Here is a 15597-nt window from a genome sequence, read left to right as displayed (position 1 = left end):
GGTTGTAGGCAGTACAAGAGTGCATTAAATAAATACAAATATGCATACAATTAAGATTCTTTGTAGGGGGAGGAAATACTTGCAACCTGAACTTGGGTGTATTTCCCCAGGAATAAGCCCTTCTGAACTGAATGGGGATTGAAAGGAAGCATGCCGAGGCTCACGCTGATAAACAAGTGCGCCACGGTGCCAGAGCTCTCCTTCTCCAATGGTGCGCCTTCTGGACAGGTGTGCGTGTACCTGGCCCCCTTCGGCCCTTTTAATTGGTTTAAGGCCCATGGGTGGGTCTTGGCAGGGCTGTTCCAGGATGCCAAGATCCTGCACGGAAGCAAAAGGCTTCCTGGTTGGATGCAGGCTGCAGGCAATGCCGTGACAGGGACCCTGTCTCCCTCCTCCCCACACTTTTGAAGCAAGCAAATAAAAGGTAAGGGGGGTAGGGTGTGTGTGTGTGTAAAAAGACCCTCCATTCAGGAACTCCACATTCCACTGGGAAGTTCAAGAAAGAGTTCTCGGCCTTTGGACTAAGATCAAGTGTAGTGCAGTGTAGAGTCTTGTGTGGCGGCTTCAGACCAAACTGGCAGTACAAGTTTTCAGAGGCTAGAGGCCAGAGATCTGCTATGCAGGGCAGTGCATGCTCCCTCCCACCCAAGTTCGCCTTGCACACACAATCTATGCTCACTGCAAACCTGTGAGGTCGGTGCGGCTGAGAGAGAGCGACGGGGCCATCACCCAGGCGGGTTGGGTGGGTTTGAGCTGGTCTGGTGCTCGTCCGACCCCTTGCAGGTGATGGAGCCCAGCAGCGCTCGCTTCCTGGACGTTCTCTTCGAGCGGCCGGAGGAGTTCTTCCCCCATGGCACCTTCTCTGGAGCAGACCCCCGGCTCAGCTCCCCACTCCAAGATCATGCCTACGGGTGCACTTCGGAGCAAGGTTATGAGGCCTGGCCGTCGAGCAGGGAGCAGGTGAGTTGGGGGCCCCCCCGGGGGGGGGGACTCCACTTTAAGACACATCCGTCTATTTATTATTCTTTCTTCTGCCAGGGGTTCCTAATCAGTGTCCCCTCGAACAGAGAGTCCCAGATGTTGTGGACTACAGCTCCCAGAATCCCCAGCTGCAACAGCTTTTGCTTGGGGATTCTGGGGATTGCAGTCCACAACATCTGGGAATCCCTGTTGGAGCGGACACTGTTCCCAACCTGTGGCACTCCAGATGTTGCTGAATTACAGCCCCCATCTCCTGCAGTTGCAACTTCTATGTCGTTGGGAGCCCCCGTTCTCTGCAAAACCTCTTGAGACCATTTGTTTTCAAGTGGGATATTAATAATAATCAAAACATCTTTGAGCTGCAGTTGCAAACGGAGATCCTTCAGGCAGCTGTCAAGCTCGGGGGAAGATCAGGCTTCAGACATTCTGGTTCCAGCCTGGCTCCCTCTTGGAGACTCACCAGCTGGGGGGCCCGGAGAAACCGGAAACCCCCCGGCCCCTCATAACCAGTAGTGGCAACCGGTTTGCGCTTCTGCTGCAGGGACTCAACGACAGCGACACCGACGACCTCTTGCAACTGATCATCAATCCGAACGACGTGTATGTTTCCAGGAGCCCTGCGGCTTCCCCAGAGAGCGACAGCGGCATCTCCGACGATCCCCGGGCGGACACCCCCCTGCAGAACGAGGGTCCCACGACCCCAGGCCTGCCCCCCACTGCCGTGTACGAAGTCATCTGCGACCGGGGAATGGTAGAGAGAGAGGACCCGGCCGGTCACATCTTCTCAAACACCCTAGGTAAATGGGACAGGGGGCAGTCTGGCAAAATCCTTGGGAGGCTGTAGGCTATCATGGCTGGTTTAGCTCCTTCCTGCTTTTCATATTTATCCACTGTCTGCTCGTCTTTCTTTTTCTTCTCTCCCAAGTAGCAAAGCAGATTTTAATAATACGGAGGACTTTGCTCTAAAACAGAGCACCTCTCTCATATCTGGCCCTCTGCCCTTGCAAGAGCTCAGCTCCCCTGCAAGGTAATGAAGAAAAGCTTTGCAAGAGCTCAGCTGTTGACCCTCCTCCCCAGGAAAGAAAATCAGATGGAGAGCCCATGCGTGGTTCTGTATGAATTCTCAAAATGTGGGTTAAGTTGCACAGCAGAGGACCATAAGTGGGAAGGCAAGAGCCCTACCATAATGTCGGGGCAGGAATCCAGAGGTTTACACCTAATATCCCTCATCTTTGTCCCTTCCTGATTGGTGCCATGCTGTTTTGGTTGCTCAGGGGCCTGGACACCCCCAGGGATGCTTCCGGAGGCCTGCATGGTAGGCGAAGTGTCACCCAGCCTTTTTGAAAATGCAGCCACTCCCAGCACGGCAGAGATTTCCAGAGACCAGGTAAGTAAAAATTAATTGAAGAATTAAACATGAAACTGACTGAGGTGTCCTTGAAAACCCCAGCGCCTGGGTGGCTGGCCCTAGACTGCACCAGGTCAGAAGGCAGAGTTTCCTATAATATGTATATATTAAAAATTACTCAACGTTTTAAAAATGAAGAAAAAAAGCAGATGTTCTTTCTGCATAAGCAACCTCACTTTCACTGACAGCAATTTAAACAGAAGGGATACCATCACAAGCCCTATTTTGCTAGCAGTCGATAAATGATTCCCAGTGCTGCAAACAAGAAATCCATGATGGCCGATTTGATTCCTGTATAATTAGTCAATTTAGACATTCAAGCACTTTAATATTTCAACTCCACTTCAGCAGCAGATGCAAGCTGCAAGAGACTTTGGTCTTCCACTGTTTAGCACGACATATTCTAGCTGAAGTTCTCATTTCACATAGAAACACTCTCAGAGCAACAAGCCATTGAAGCAAGCTTCTCGAGGGGACGGCTTGTCACCTGACCTGATGTGGCCTATTACCATTAAAGAGTGTTCCTTATTGGTCGGGCTGGTTTGCCTGTGATCCCCTCCTTTGCCACAAGTTGGTGCTAGTGTGCAATAGACAGGCATCCCTCCGGTAGCCTCCGGGTTCAGTTCAGGCTAAGGCTGGAGTCGCCGATTCTTCGTTTCAAGGGTGGGACGTGGGGATTGGCTGCCGTGAGTCCGTGGCGAGGAGAGGGCGCTCGGTGCATGCTCAGAGGTTCTCTTATACGGGCAGCCCACAGGACCAAAGGAAGTCCGGGCTAACGGTGGGAAAGGAAACTGCTCCCCCAGTTCTGGGGAAATCAAGCTTTGGAAGGTGGTGGCACAGATGCCGCTCTGTAGAGGCACCTCCCGTTCTTTAAGTCAAGACTCTCTGCCTCTGTACGGGACAGGATCCATTCCAGCAACTCCACCTCCCGGGCCTCTTCTTGACGGACGAGGAGAAGCGGCTCCTGAGTCAGGAGGGCGTATCACTGGGCTGTAACCTACCCCTCACTAAGGTAGGTGGCCGTGCAAATGAAAGAGGGGGTCCTGAGCGGCTAAGGGAGGAGAGGGCAGAGCAAGGGAGGGCCCGGGGGTGGAGAAGTGAGCCTTGGTAGGGAACCCGAGAGTATGGAAGGAGAGACTGGGCAAGTAAAAGGGCTGCAGCTCAGAGGCCGAGCATCTGCTTTGCATGCAGAAGGTGCCGGGTTCAATCCTTGGCGGCATCTCCAGGTAGGGCTGGGAGAGAGACCCTTGCCTGGGACCTTGGAGGACCCGCTGCCAATCAGTGTAGACAAGACGGAGCTAGACGGACCGAGGGTCTGACGCAGGAGGCAGCTCCCTACAAACCTCAGGAGCAGCCGTGGAAGGGATGGTGGGCCACGAGGGCAGGCGCTCTCTTCCAATCCCACCGTTTCCAACTGCAGCCTTCCTAACCTGTCTGTGCACTTCCTAGAAGCCCCTGTGTGGCCCCGGTGGGGAAACCGGATGACGAACCTGGGGCAGAGCGGGGGGGCGGGGGCGGTGTCTGATCCGGCAGGGCTCTTTTGATCCTCATTTCAAAAGACCAAAGAGATTTACAGCAGGCAGGCAGGCCTCTCAGCAGTTGCTAACCCTCACAGCTGAATGGAACCTCCACATCCAGATGCAGTCTACCTCGATCTTAGTCAATTGCGGGGGTGGGATATAGGGGGAGGAGGCTGTTGCTTTCTTGGCCTCCTTTGGGGGTTTCCTGGAGGCATCCAGGTGCGCCCTGTGAGAAACAGGATGCTGGACTAGACGGGACCCATCATCCCATGTTCCGCAGGCAGAGGAGCGGATCCTAAAGAAAGTGCGGAGGAAGATCCGCAACAAGCAATCGGCCCAGGACAGCCGGCGACGGAAGAAGGAATACATCGACGGGCTGGAGAGCCGGTGAGAGCGGGAAAGGGCGGCTCGGGGGTTGTGGGGGGGCCTCTGCTCTGCAGGCGCAAGGTCTCGGATTCAATCCCCGGCAGCATCTCCAAGTAGGGCTGAGAAAGGCCCTTTGTAGAACCCTGGAGAGCGGCTGCTGCCAGTCAGTGTAGAGACCTCCGCCTCCCCGGTCACGGTGCCCGTTGGAGGAACTCCTGACGGCTTGGCTCTTTTCCTCGGCAGGGTGGCAGCGTGCTCGGCCCAGAACCAGGAGCTGCAGAAGAAAGTTCAGGAACTGGAGGACCACAATGTGTGAGTCTAGTCCTCTCCCGTCACCGGCTGGCAGCAGCAGAACCCCTGAGTCTGGCTGCGTTCCATTGAATTACTTCATGAATTCAGGGCTGGGACGTCAAAAGGGCCCTGCTGGGTCAGACCAAGGCTTGTTGAGCCCAGCATCCCGTTTCTCACAGTGGCTGACTAGAAAGCTCTCCAGAGGGCAGGAAGGCAGAAGCCCCCTCCCCACCCTCTGTCCTCCAGCAGTCAGCATGCGGCAGTCGTCTGCTTCTGCATCCGAAGGGTCCACTCAGCTGCTCACACAGCACAGGGTCACAGATTTGCCCTGGGGATTAACGGGTCTGAGATAACGAGCCGGATCTCTCGGGGAATATTCAGGCCCCCTCTCTGAATCGCCAGCCTTCGTTTAGAAAGAGCAAGTTGCTAGCCCTTATTGTGGAGACAGAAGGGACAGCAGGTATGCCCCAATCCCACCCTATTGCTCACTACGCAGTAAACTGCCTTCCCACTACCAGCACCTAAAATGGACTCTGGATGACTTAATAGGGACTAGACCCTTTAAAAAAAAATGCTACTACCCTCTAGTTCAACCCACTGCTCAATGCAGGAATCAGCATCAGCATCCCTGCTCAGACGGATGACCAGTCTCGGTCTGAAAACCTGCAGTGAGGGAGAAGAGCCCATTCCAGCAGGAGGCAGACTCCTCCACTGACAGGGTCAGAGGGGCAAGTCTCCGCCCCAAGGAGCTTACACGGCATTCCCGTTTCACGAGTCCTCCACGCTTTCGGCTGTCTGCATTCACATTCGGGCCAGGGCTCCGCTCCCTCGTGCCACGACTTCCCTGCTCGTGGGGTGTCTTAAGAAGATTCCCTGACGTGGTTTCTCCCGCCAGGTCCCTGCTCAGCCAGCTCCAGAGGTTACATGGGCTCATCAAACAGACCTCGACCAAGGCTGCCCAGACGAGCACCTGCCTGGTGGTACGTGCAGGAGGGCGGAGGCTGTGGTGGTGGTGGGCCCACTGTGGGCTTGTGGCCAGTGGACACAAAACGTTCACGCCTTTTGGGGACAGGGGTGGAGATGTTGTGCTATCAGGGCTGTAGCCTCGCAGGAGGCGACAGGGGGGAGCCCCAGCTTGGCGACATCAGCCCTGCTTTCCTCCCACCTCCAGATCCTCATCTTCTCCCTTGGACTCCTCATCCTGCCCAATTGTGGCGCCTTGTTGGGAAGGACCCAGGTCAGCCAGGATGGCTACAAGCCCTCTGGAGGTAACTACGGGTAGGGGAGAGGGGAGGTCATGGGAGGGAGCAGGTTCTCCAAGGAAAACAGTTGGGGCTGCCCCGTGGAAACTCCATGTGCAGAGGTGCTATACCCCACCCCTGAGCAGTAAGATGCGGGGAACAAACTGTAGCCATCACCATTAAGTCCTTCTTGGGAGTTCACCAGAAGGCAACTTTGGAATTTTAGATCCAACGGATATAAATCAAATCAAATCAATATAAACTGGCGTGACCTTGTTGGAAGAGGGGCATGTAGAAAGCACCCCTGTTGGATCAGCCCATGGGTCCGTTTAGCCTTTCCCATCAGACCCTCGGTCCAGCGAGCTCAGTTACTGCCTATACTGACTGGCAGCATGCCACCGGGATTTCAGAGAGGAGCCTTCCCCTACCTCTAGGTGCCAGGGGTTGCAGCTGGGACCTTCTGCGTGTAAAACAGGGGCTCTCCCACTGAGCTATGCCTGTTTGAAGCTGAATCCATGAAGCCACTTTGTAGTGAGTCAAATCCTCGCTCCACCTCACTTGGCATTGCCTGCACTGACTGGCAGCAGCTTTCCTGGAATTAAGAGAGTGGACTTCCTTTCCCCATCTCTTGACTGAACCTGAGACCTTCCTTCTGCGAGCAAAGCAGGGGACTCTGAGGTCAAGCGGTAACTGCTGAGGTCCTGGGCTTTTTGCAAGGATTCCTTGCCCTCTCTAGGGCCCCACCCTGCAGCGTCGCTGGTCCTGGATGGATCCATTCCAGCCCCACAGTTGTCAGTCCTGGAAGTAATTCTGCCGAAACCACATCCCAGTTGGCATCCTGTAGTAATACACTCTCTCTCCTCCTCCTCCTCCTCCTCCTGCAGTGATCTCCCGAACAATCCTGAACGACAACAGAGGGTTCTCTGAGCCAGAGGGACCCCCTGGTGCCGACGCACCAGCTGCGCCTGCTCCACGGATGCAAGGGCCCGAGGAGGGTCCGGATCCCAGCAACGGACAGCCCCCCGCCGTCAGCAAAAGGAACACGTCTGCTGCAGAAGCACCCAGGAGCTCTCAGACGGGACCAAAGGAAGAGCTTCTGGACAGGGCAAAGAGGCCCCCGCAGGACAAAGACCCGGCTAAGCAAATGCACGCCGACGAGATGTGACAGCCACGGGGAGGGCGGGACTCATCCTACCCGGGTGGGCCTCAAGAATCACCCCCCACTGCCACAGGCACAGAGGTGGTCTCCGGGATCAGCAGTGGGGCTCAGTCACTGTCCCATCATGCTGACTCCGGACACTGGCCTCCGGCGGTTTGTGCCAGGGAGAAGCCACGGACCAAATCCTGTTGGGATTCTCTCCGGGCCCTGGCTTCACTTCTCCTCTTCGGGCCCACGGCCTCCTTGTCAGACGAGGCCGCCTGGCTTTCCTCCAGGCTGATGCAGACGGCGAGACGTCCCCCAGCAGCAAAGAAAGGAGACCTCCTGCTTTTTTTCGAGGGAGGCGAGAAGCAGCCCCTGGGCAGCCTTTTCATGTGGGACAACCACCACGGCTGAAGCCTGCATCCCGCCTCCCAAGTCACTGCAACAAGCACAGATCTGGGAAGAGAGCCTCGGTGTCGTCAACCCTTGGGGAGCTAGAGGGGGCCAGGAGACGCAGCAGCGGAGGAACGGTAGTCAGGAGACGGGATGGGAGGCACGGCGGCGTCAGATTTCCCTGTGCTCTGGAACAGAATGAAGCAATGTGTGCCTCTTTACAGGCATGAGAGGCAGAAATTCAACAGGGGCACCCTCCCTTTCTGGCACGGAAGGGTGGCGATGGCCTGACCTATTAAATTTCTGCTCCTTACACCATTAGATAAAAGCACTGGGCAGGAAGCAACCACTCAGGGCGGTGGGTAAGGAAAGCCCCCCCCGCAGACGGCCGGGGCCGATATGATTTCTTGGCATCGCCAAGCCTCTGTCCAGATGAATCGCTGCGGTTTGGGTTCCCCACCCCGGATCTAATCTGGAGTGCTTCATTTCGCTTACGGGAAGGTGACGCAATGAGAGAGAAAGGCTTTGCTTCTTTTTAAATAAACCATGTTGATTGCCAGGGAGGAGAATGCGGGAGGGGCGCGCGGGGGGGGGGAATTAATGAATGCTGGGAGAGGGAGGCTGCATCAGAGATGAAGTTCGCCCCCGGAGAACATCGCTGAAGGCACTCACGCGCGGTGATGAAGGCGCAGTTCTCATGGGCAGAGCATTCAAGGAAGGCCTGCCTCATTCAACCCCGCTGTGACTTCTTTCTCGGGCAAGTGTGTGGAGATGGGGAGGACAGACGGTCAAGTCCCGATTGGCACACGCGGCCCTGGCCAGTTTCTGGTGGCCCACCAGCTGCCTGCTGGCCGTTATTAAATATCCTGAACAATAATGGACCGCTTGGCAAGCAAAACCAAGTTTTCCAAATGGTTCACAGAGCAGAAGAAACAGCACGGGTCCCTGCCCCAAAAGGGTTCGTGATCTAAAGCAGGACTGCACAGCGTCTGCCCTCCAGCTTCTTGGACTACAGTTCCCATAATCCCCAGCCACAGTGGCCAAGAGTCAGGGATGATGGGGGCTGTAGTCCAGCCACAGCCGCAGGGCCGACACGGTGCAGCCATTAGCGAGCCTGTCCCTAGTCTTTTCCAGCAAAGCACTCCTTACGGTAAGAGTAGCCTATGCTTCGGAGAAGCATACAAGCAAGGTACAAAGAAAGCAACCTCCCCCTGTAATTTGGTCCTCAGCAGTTGGTATGCAGAGGCAGACTGCTGCTGAACCTGGAGGATCTACTTAGCCATCAGGGATAATAGCAGTTGATAGAACGGAAGCTCAGGACATGAAAGCAACAGCCTCTTGCCTAGTTTGTCCCCCAAGCGGAGGGGGTGGGGGCGTGGGGGACACGACAGTCTTTATCCCCCTTCAGGGCACACACTAGAATTCCAATTAAGTTCTAAGGAGAAAGTGTGCCAACTTCTGAAGCAGCCCCTGCAGCTGCACCCTTAGCCATTTGAGCTGCAGACTTGAGCAGGCTGATTGGTTTTCCTTCTATGCCGTTAAAAGCTGCGCCTGGCGATTCCCGCAAAGCCAAGCCTCTGATAGAGGCACAAGAGCAGACCCAGGGCACAGGAGCAGTCTGGGGCTGGGTTGTGGTCAGTTGGCACCCTCACTGAAGTAGTTACGGTGGCTTCTTTATTTTAAATCAAATTAGGAGAGAGTCTGCAATCAGATCTGAATAATTGCTTCCAGTCAAATTTTACTTAAAAGAATAAGCAGGAAGGTGACAGGGTGAGTTTCTTGCTTTTTCTCTCATCTGCTTTCTTTTCCTCTGGCTGCTCCATGAAATCTTGAAAACTTGTCTGGCTGGGAAAGATTCTTGTTAACACACGAGGACAAGTTGCTAACATGGGAGGAGTTGATGAACGGCTCTCGGCTCCCACCAGGCGCGTCTCAGGCGAGGGCTGGGGCAGTCTTCATTAGCTCCGGCTACCAAGGGCTTGACGTGATTTCAAGATGCAGCAAGAAATCAATCCAGGCTCAAGTGCCCAGCATCGATCGTCAGAGCAGCTTAATGAGTCCGAGCTCGGGGCGCGGGCGACGGGTGATCTCATTTAAGGATGGATCAAGCTGCCTCCGCCTCCACTGCCCCCCACTGCCCGAATCGTATTAATGGCCAGCGATACATATGCATGCATCGCTATTCTGCCTCCTCTCAGCTCTCAGGAGGCCTGTCCTCAGATTAAAGAACCGTCCGTCAATTAGTCGCACAAGTTTTTGTCTAGAAAAGCTAGTTAAGAAGACGGCGTTAATAAAGCTTTCGTTAAGAAGAGCCCAGCTGGATCCAACCAGGACTCCATCAAATCCAGGATCCCGCAGAGGCCACACACACACACTCCCAGGAAGCCCAAAAGCAGGAAATGAAGCTCTGGAACAGAATGAAGCTCTGTGGCTGATCCCCAGCTTCCTTATGGCTGATCCCCAGCAGCTGGCATTCAGAGGTAGACTGCCCCTGAACATGCAGGCTCCTTTTAGTTATCATAGCCACCGATAGACCTCTCTTCCTCCTTGGAGGTGCCTAGTCCCCTTTTAAAGTGATTGCTAGAGGCCCATCGCCAAGTGTGGTGGCATCAAACCCCATAAACATTCTAAAAAACCCCTACCATCTTCGGAATGCCCTCCTGCGGGGTGTCTGTGAATCTCTCAGGGGTCCAGCTAGAGCAGACGTTGTGGCAGCCCTATTATTCGGAGTCAGAGAGAGGGGTGAGAGCTACCCAAGTGGAAAACCCTACTCATTCAGAGTTAACTGAAGGCAGAAACAAGAGCGCAGAAGGGGGGGAAATTGGTAAACAACACAGGAAACTGCCTCGCACTGAGTCAAGCCCCGGGGCCATGGAGCTCAGTACTGCCTGCTCTGACCGACAGCGGCATCTCCAAGGTTTCGGGCTCAGGGGTCCTTCCCAGCCCTGCCAGGGATTGAACCTGGGACCTTCTGCGTGCAAAGAAGATGCTTGACCGCTGAGCTGTGGTCCTTTCCTGGACTAACTTCATGCATAGCAACAGAATCAGTTCGAACGGAGGAAGCTGATCTCTACTGTCCACCCAGCCCATTATTGTCACAAGGTCCAGCTATGGCTCCGCAGGGTTTCCGAGAGCTGGATCTTCCCCAAACCAACCTGGGACCTTCCAGGCTGGGCCAAGACAACCAACCTGCCCTCTGTCCAGTTCCTACCAATGCCAAACAGCAGGGGGCGCTGTAACGAGCCGCCACAGCCCAGCGACAGAGCAGGCGACCCTATGCTCTTTGTGGGTTCCCTGCTCCTAGCAAAACACCATTAATCCTAATCCCCAGCAAGAAGAGGAGATTATGGTCTGTCCAACTCTTGCATAACCTACCACATGTCAGATGTGTGCCTCAGGAAAAGCGGGGCGGGAGAGGGGGGCAGGGGATATAGGTCAGGAAGTGAGGTGGTGAAAAGCAAGGAGAAATCTCTGGAAGGAAGGCAAAAAAAGGAAAAAAGATTCCAGAGCTGACAGAAGTCGGAAGGACAGATGAACGAGGGCAGGAAGGACAGGCAGGCGAGGCAAGGATGGTGAAATGCCTCCTAATGATGGGTTAGACTGTTGACTTGTTTTTTGTTGTTGTTTTAATTATTTATATTTTAATTGTATTGTTCCCCCCCCCCTTTGTTGTGCTGGTCATAGACCGTAATAAACTTTGAATGAATGAATGAATGCCTCCCAGCAGCAAAATGTCCTGTCGGGATCATTAATCCTCAGAACAAATGGTCGATTATTAGACAGAGGCTCAGACAGACAGCTCCGTTTGCATTTTTAATGAAGCACACCAGCCACACACAAGAGGGACAGTGATAAAAACAGAGATGAGCAACGCCCTCCCCAGGACACCTGCAGAAGATCAACAGGCCACATATCTAAACCAATATTTCCCAGACAGGGTATCATGAGGAGTTGCCCATAGCTATTAGGGGAGGAAATCCTCCTTTCCAGCCACTTTCTCCCCGCTACTCCTGATTCTGGCTCTGTCCCCCCCCCCAATTCGAGTCCTCCTCCCCCTAAACTTCTCCAAGGCCTCCGTGTTTTAGCCTCTCCAGCCAGAGGGAAGGTGCCCCCCTGAGAGCTTGCTGTGGCCCTCCGGGACTGCGCCCAGAGAAAAGTAAGAACGAGACGGAGCCGCCGAACAAGGACAGCGAAGTGCTCTCCAACACGGAGACGTCCGACCGGGATGATGAATTCTCATAATAACCGCACAGAGAGCGGGATCATTAGACAGATGTGCAGCCAGACAGAGCACAATCAACAGTTATTGGGCAGGGAGTGAGGTAATTTCCAGCGGGCTTTGCCCACAGCCAGCGCTGGGGCCCGGCCAGGATGACGGATGAGCCGCTCCGTTCCATTTAAGTCCTCTCATCTCTCGCCTAATTGCAATTGCGGAGTAAGGCGCTCATAAATATCGGAGCGGCGGCCCCCTCGGAGAGCACCCCCCGGGCGCTGCCGACGGCTCTCGGAGGCTTTCGCTCCACTCTCCCCCACCTTCGGCAGCACGTGCCCCGGGGACACAAGTCGAGGGGGCCTCTCTGGGAAAGTTCCCCCCTCCAAGCTCGTGCAGGCTGGGGGAGACGCCGACAGGATAACTCGCTTGTGCTAAGCGGCAGAAGAGGGGCGGGTTCGGAGCTTCAGCACCGAGGACAGCTCCTGGGTGAGCTCACTCGTGCTTCCCTTCAGCCCGAGCCGAGAGCTGCGTCCTCCGGCTCGCGTCCACAATGGATCGGTCCCTCTTGGGCTCTGCGGTCCTCCTCTTCCTGCTTTTGGCAGCACACCGGGAGTTCAGCGTGGCTGCCCGGGAACCTCCGGACTTCCCGCTCAAGCACTCGTACCAGGCACACGAAAAGGAACTGGTGAGTAGGACCGACCCATCGGGACGTCTCCCTCAGTCCCTGGCTGCAAGGCACTTCGTCTGGGAGGGAGGGAGGAAAGGGCAGCCAGGATGCCCGAAGTAGCCCCAAGCAACCCAGCTGGCAACGCCAGTTTGGACACAGGGAAGGGGCTGATGCCGGCTGAACCAAACTGGCATGCAACGTGATGCACAGCCACTGAGATCGGCTACGCATTGCTGTATGCCGAGGGTCAAGCTGACCCATGAGCGAGTGCGCTTGTGTCAGAGGCTGTCTTATCTCGAGTCAGACCTATGGTCTGTCTAGTCCAATACTGTCAACTCTGACTGGCAGCAACTCTCCCAGTCCAGGCACCCAGGATCATTTTAACTGATGCCAAGGACTGAACCGGGATGGGGCCATAGTTCACTGGCTGAGCATCTACCCTGCATGCGGAAGGTCCCGGGTTCCATCCACGGCAGTATCTCCAGGTGGGGCTGGGAAAGACTCCTGCCTGGAACCTTGGAGAGCCACTGCCAGTCAGAGTAGAGGACACTAAGCTCGATGGATCAAGGGTCTGACTCGGTATAAGGCAGCTTCCTCTGTTCTTGACCAGGGGCTCTTCTGCACACCAAGCAAGGGCTCCACCATTGAGCAAGAGCTCTTCCCTACAGGCACATGGAGTTGCCCCAGATTCATTCCAGTCCATCTAGCTTGAGTGTTCTACGTATTTCTGCAGCTTTCGTGAGTTTAGAACCGGAGGCAGGGCGGTAGCTTTCTCAGTTGATGAGGGCGATACAGAAAGAACATGCTGTGATCTTGCCGCCAGTGAAAACCCAGCCATGAGTTCAAACCGCCGTGAAGCTCTTAGGCATAACCCCACCAAGTCTCCCACCTCTCAGCCTAACACTGGGACGAGGAGAGGACGCCCGTTTGGCCGATTCATCTGTGTGCACAGGACTAGCGCGGCAACCAGCGCGGAAGCCAGAGGCTGCTTCTTCCACGCCTTCAGGCAGTGTAAACGTCCTCTTCTTCTTCTCCCCCAGCTAGAAGAACTGCAGGAGGTGCTGGAAAAGCTGCAGCATAAGAAGGTCTCCACTTGGGAGAAGAAATTCAACCAAGTTCCCAAGGTATGGGCGTCGCTCCCGTTTCCTGCTTTTCAGAGCAGTCCAGGAGCTGCCTCTGGGAAGCCCACCAGCAATAGCCTTCCCTTGTTGTTTGTCTATGTACCGCCAGTATTCAGGTACACTGCCCCTGAACCCGGAAGTTCCGTGTAGCTCTTTTGTCCGACAGCAGTCGACCGACTCGCCTTCCTCTGTACACTGGTCTGATTCCCCTTCAGAGCCATCTCAGCTTGTGGCCCTCACCCCTTCTCATGGCAGCAAAGGCCAGCAATTAAGGGTACATCGGCTGGTCCTTCCTTTGGTCTCCCCTCCTGAACCTCCGCCAGTAAGCTTCACCGAGTGACCCCAACGTGGAGTATAGCGTGGAGCAAAGCTCTCCGCGATGTTCTCCACACCCTGCAGCACTTTCTAGGCCTCTGCCACGGTCGCTGCTGCCCCCTGCCCCCTTCTTCTGAACTAAAAGGGTCCCCAAAAGGCACTATATTGAAATGCCAATAGTCTAACAGATAATTCTGCACGTGCATATACCCAAGTATTCAACTCTAGTAATGAATATTACTACACATGCATGCTCAGACATCAATCATTACATCAATGTCTCGTCACTTATTTGGAACTTTCATCAACGTTGGAGCATTCACTATTTTTCATTTGGACTTATACATATTCATTTGTAGTACATTCATGGGTTTATTCATATGTATACCTGTTCCTTGTTATGATTATTTATTCATTACTAGAGTTGAATACAAACCATTTGGCGCACCGAGCAACGCACAGAATTTTACATTTTCAAGCCAGGATTTGGCAAGCCAGGACACTGGGTCCGGCCGTCCTAGCTTCAGCCAACTTCAACCCCTAGCTCAGGTAGACCCCGGAACTCTGCACCCCGGTGTCAAAGGTGGAAACAACCCTGTGAGGTAGGTGAGGCTGAGAGATATATGACTGGCCAGAGTCACCCAGTGAGTTTCATGGATGAATGGGAATTCAAACTCAGGTCTTCCCGGACTTAGTCCAACACTCTAACCATTACGTGATGCTTAAATTATAATGCATTTGGAGTGCAGAACTGGAAGAGGCTCAGGTGTGTGGTCCAGCAGTCACCTCAAGGCATGTGACTCACGGCCGTCCATCCTAACCTTCTCGCCCCTCTCTAGTGCTCCTTTGGCGACTTCTGTGCCGTGAGGAAAGGGGCCCGGATCGGCAGGCTCTGCGACTGCCCCCGTGGATCTGCCTGCAACACCTTCCTCCTCAAGTGCTTGTGAGGCCGCAGGATGTGCCCACCCACCCGGGACGCTCCTCGGACTCCATCCCCTCCCCGCAAGGTGTCTTCACCCTCCTGCTTTCTGCTTTGCTGCGACGCATCAGCCCGGGGAGGCGAGAGGTTATTTGGGAAATGGGGCAGGGCCCCCCTGGCACCCCGGAACCCAACCTTGGAACACAGAAAGTAATAAAGAGAGCTTCTGAGCACGTGCAGAGTGCATTTCTTTCGCTTCTATGCCAAGCCACAGCCAGAAGAGAGGGGAGAGTGCCTCGTTGAAGCAGGGGCAGGTAACCTGGGGCTGGGGGGGATGGAGGTTGATGTTCACCACCAGGGAGCGCCCAGAGCTTGCCTTTCTCTGGCTTACAGGATGGGGGTTTCAGGCAGAGCCTGGAAAGGTCAGCTTAAATCAAACAGATCCTAACCTACCACCACCACCACCACCACCAATATTTAAATACCGCTTTTCAACCCAAGTTCTCAAAGCGGTTTACGTCGAAAAAACAAACGCTGCCCAGAAAAGATGCTCCTCCTTGCTTCACGTCCGACAGGCAGGGCGGCACTGGAAGGGGCATCTCCTGGCAGAGGCACCAGGTCCCAAGGTCAAGCCTGGCATCCCCACGGAGAGCTGGGCAAGACCCCCGAGCCTGAAACCCTGGCGAGCTGCTGCCAGTCAGTGCAGACAAGACGGCACCAGGTGGGCCAAGGGCCGGACTCGTCACAAGATGGCGCTGCAGGTCTATGAGTCCGTCCATCACTGACACGCTCATCTCCGGGGGGGGGGCTTAGCGAGCCAAGACTGACCGCGCAGCTGCAGCCACCAGGCTGTCCAGTCAGTGGAGTGAGCAGAAAAGGAAGCGGAGACCCCCCATGCACGCCTTCGCAGAGCTGGGGGGGGGGAGAGGTCGCTCTCTCCCCTTTCCTTTCAAGAACGTTAGAGAAGCCACCGGCCGGCCGATGAGTGACGAGGGGCTTTGTCCAGCCCCCGCGCTGTGTG

General features: G+C 55.1%; 2 protein-coding genes across 2 annotated transcripts; both read left to right on the top strand.

Moving 5' to 3' along the window:
• The first annotated feature begins 150 nt into the window (after positions 1 to 150).
• On the top strand, positions 151 to 6972 carry CREB3L4 (cAMP responsive element binding protein 3 like 4). Its single transcript, XM_053278066.1, has 10 exons — positions 151 to 228; positions 784 to 960; positions 1523 to 1778; positions 2256 to 2368; positions 3294 to 3405; positions 4194 to 4296; positions 4519 to 4587; positions 5462 to 5546; positions 5738 to 5834; positions 6692 to 6972. Exons 1-10 carry the CDS (start codon positions 151 to 153, stop codon positions 6970 to 6972), a joined length of 1371 nt encoding a protein of 456 aa, XP_053134041.1.
• A 4602-nt stretch (positions 6973 to 11574) lies between these two features.
• On the top strand, positions 11575 to 14809 carry LOC128337040 (cocaine- and amphetamine-regulated transcript protein-like). The gene is made up of 3 exons (XM_053277565.1): positions 11575 to 12239; positions 13262 to 13345; positions 14497 to 14809. The coding sequence occupies exons 1-3, from the start codon at positions 12105 to 12107 to the stop codon at positions 14602 to 14604; spliced, it is 327 nt and encodes a 108-aa protein (XP_053133540.1). The 5' UTR covers positions 11575 to 12104; the 3' UTR covers positions 14605 to 14809.
• The last annotated feature ends 788 nt before the right edge of the window (positions 14810 to 15597 follow it).

This window comes from Hemicordylus capensis, chromosome 14, assembly GCF_027244095.1.
Source record: "Hemicordylus capensis ecotype Gifberg chromosome 14, rHemCap1.1.pri, whole genome shotgun sequence".
NCBI classification, from domain to species: domain Eukaryota; kingdom Metazoa; phylum Chordata; class Lepidosauria; order Squamata; family Cordylidae; genus Hemicordylus; species Hemicordylus capensis.
Note: the sequence above shows the minus strand (reverse complement) of the source record. Positions and strands in the feature narration are given on the sequence as shown.

What these genes read in the sequence shown, in the direction of transcription:
- CREB3L4 (XM_053278066.1), top strand. Translation starts at nt 151, where the DNA reads ATGCCGAGGCTCACGCTGATAAACAAGTGCGCCACGGTGCCAGAGCTC. An exon ending in CCTACCCCTCACTAAGGTAG is followed by an intron (nt 3,406 to 4,193) that starts GTGGCCGTGCAA and finishes TTCCGCAGGCAG; the next exon opens with AGGAGCGGATCCTAAAGAAA. An exon ending in TGGCTACAAGCCCTCTGGAG is followed by an intron (nt 5,835 to 6,691) that starts GTAACTACGGGT and finishes CTCCTCCTGCAG; the next exon opens with TGATCTCCCGAACAATCCTG.
- LOC128337040 (XM_053277565.1), top strand. Translation starts at nt 12,105, where the DNA reads ATGGATCGGTCCCTCTTGGGCTCTGCGGTCCTCCTCTTCCTGCTTTTG. An exon ending in AGGCACACGAAAAGGAACTG is followed by an intron (nt 12,240 to 13,261) that starts GTGAGTAGGACC and finishes CTTCTCCCCCAG; the next exon opens with CTAGAAGAACTGCAGGAGGT. An exon ending in AATTCAACCAAGTTCCCAAG is followed by an intron (nt 13,346 to 14,496) that starts GTATGGGCGTCG and finishes GCCCCTCTCTAG; the next exon opens with TGCTCCTTTGGCGACTTCTG.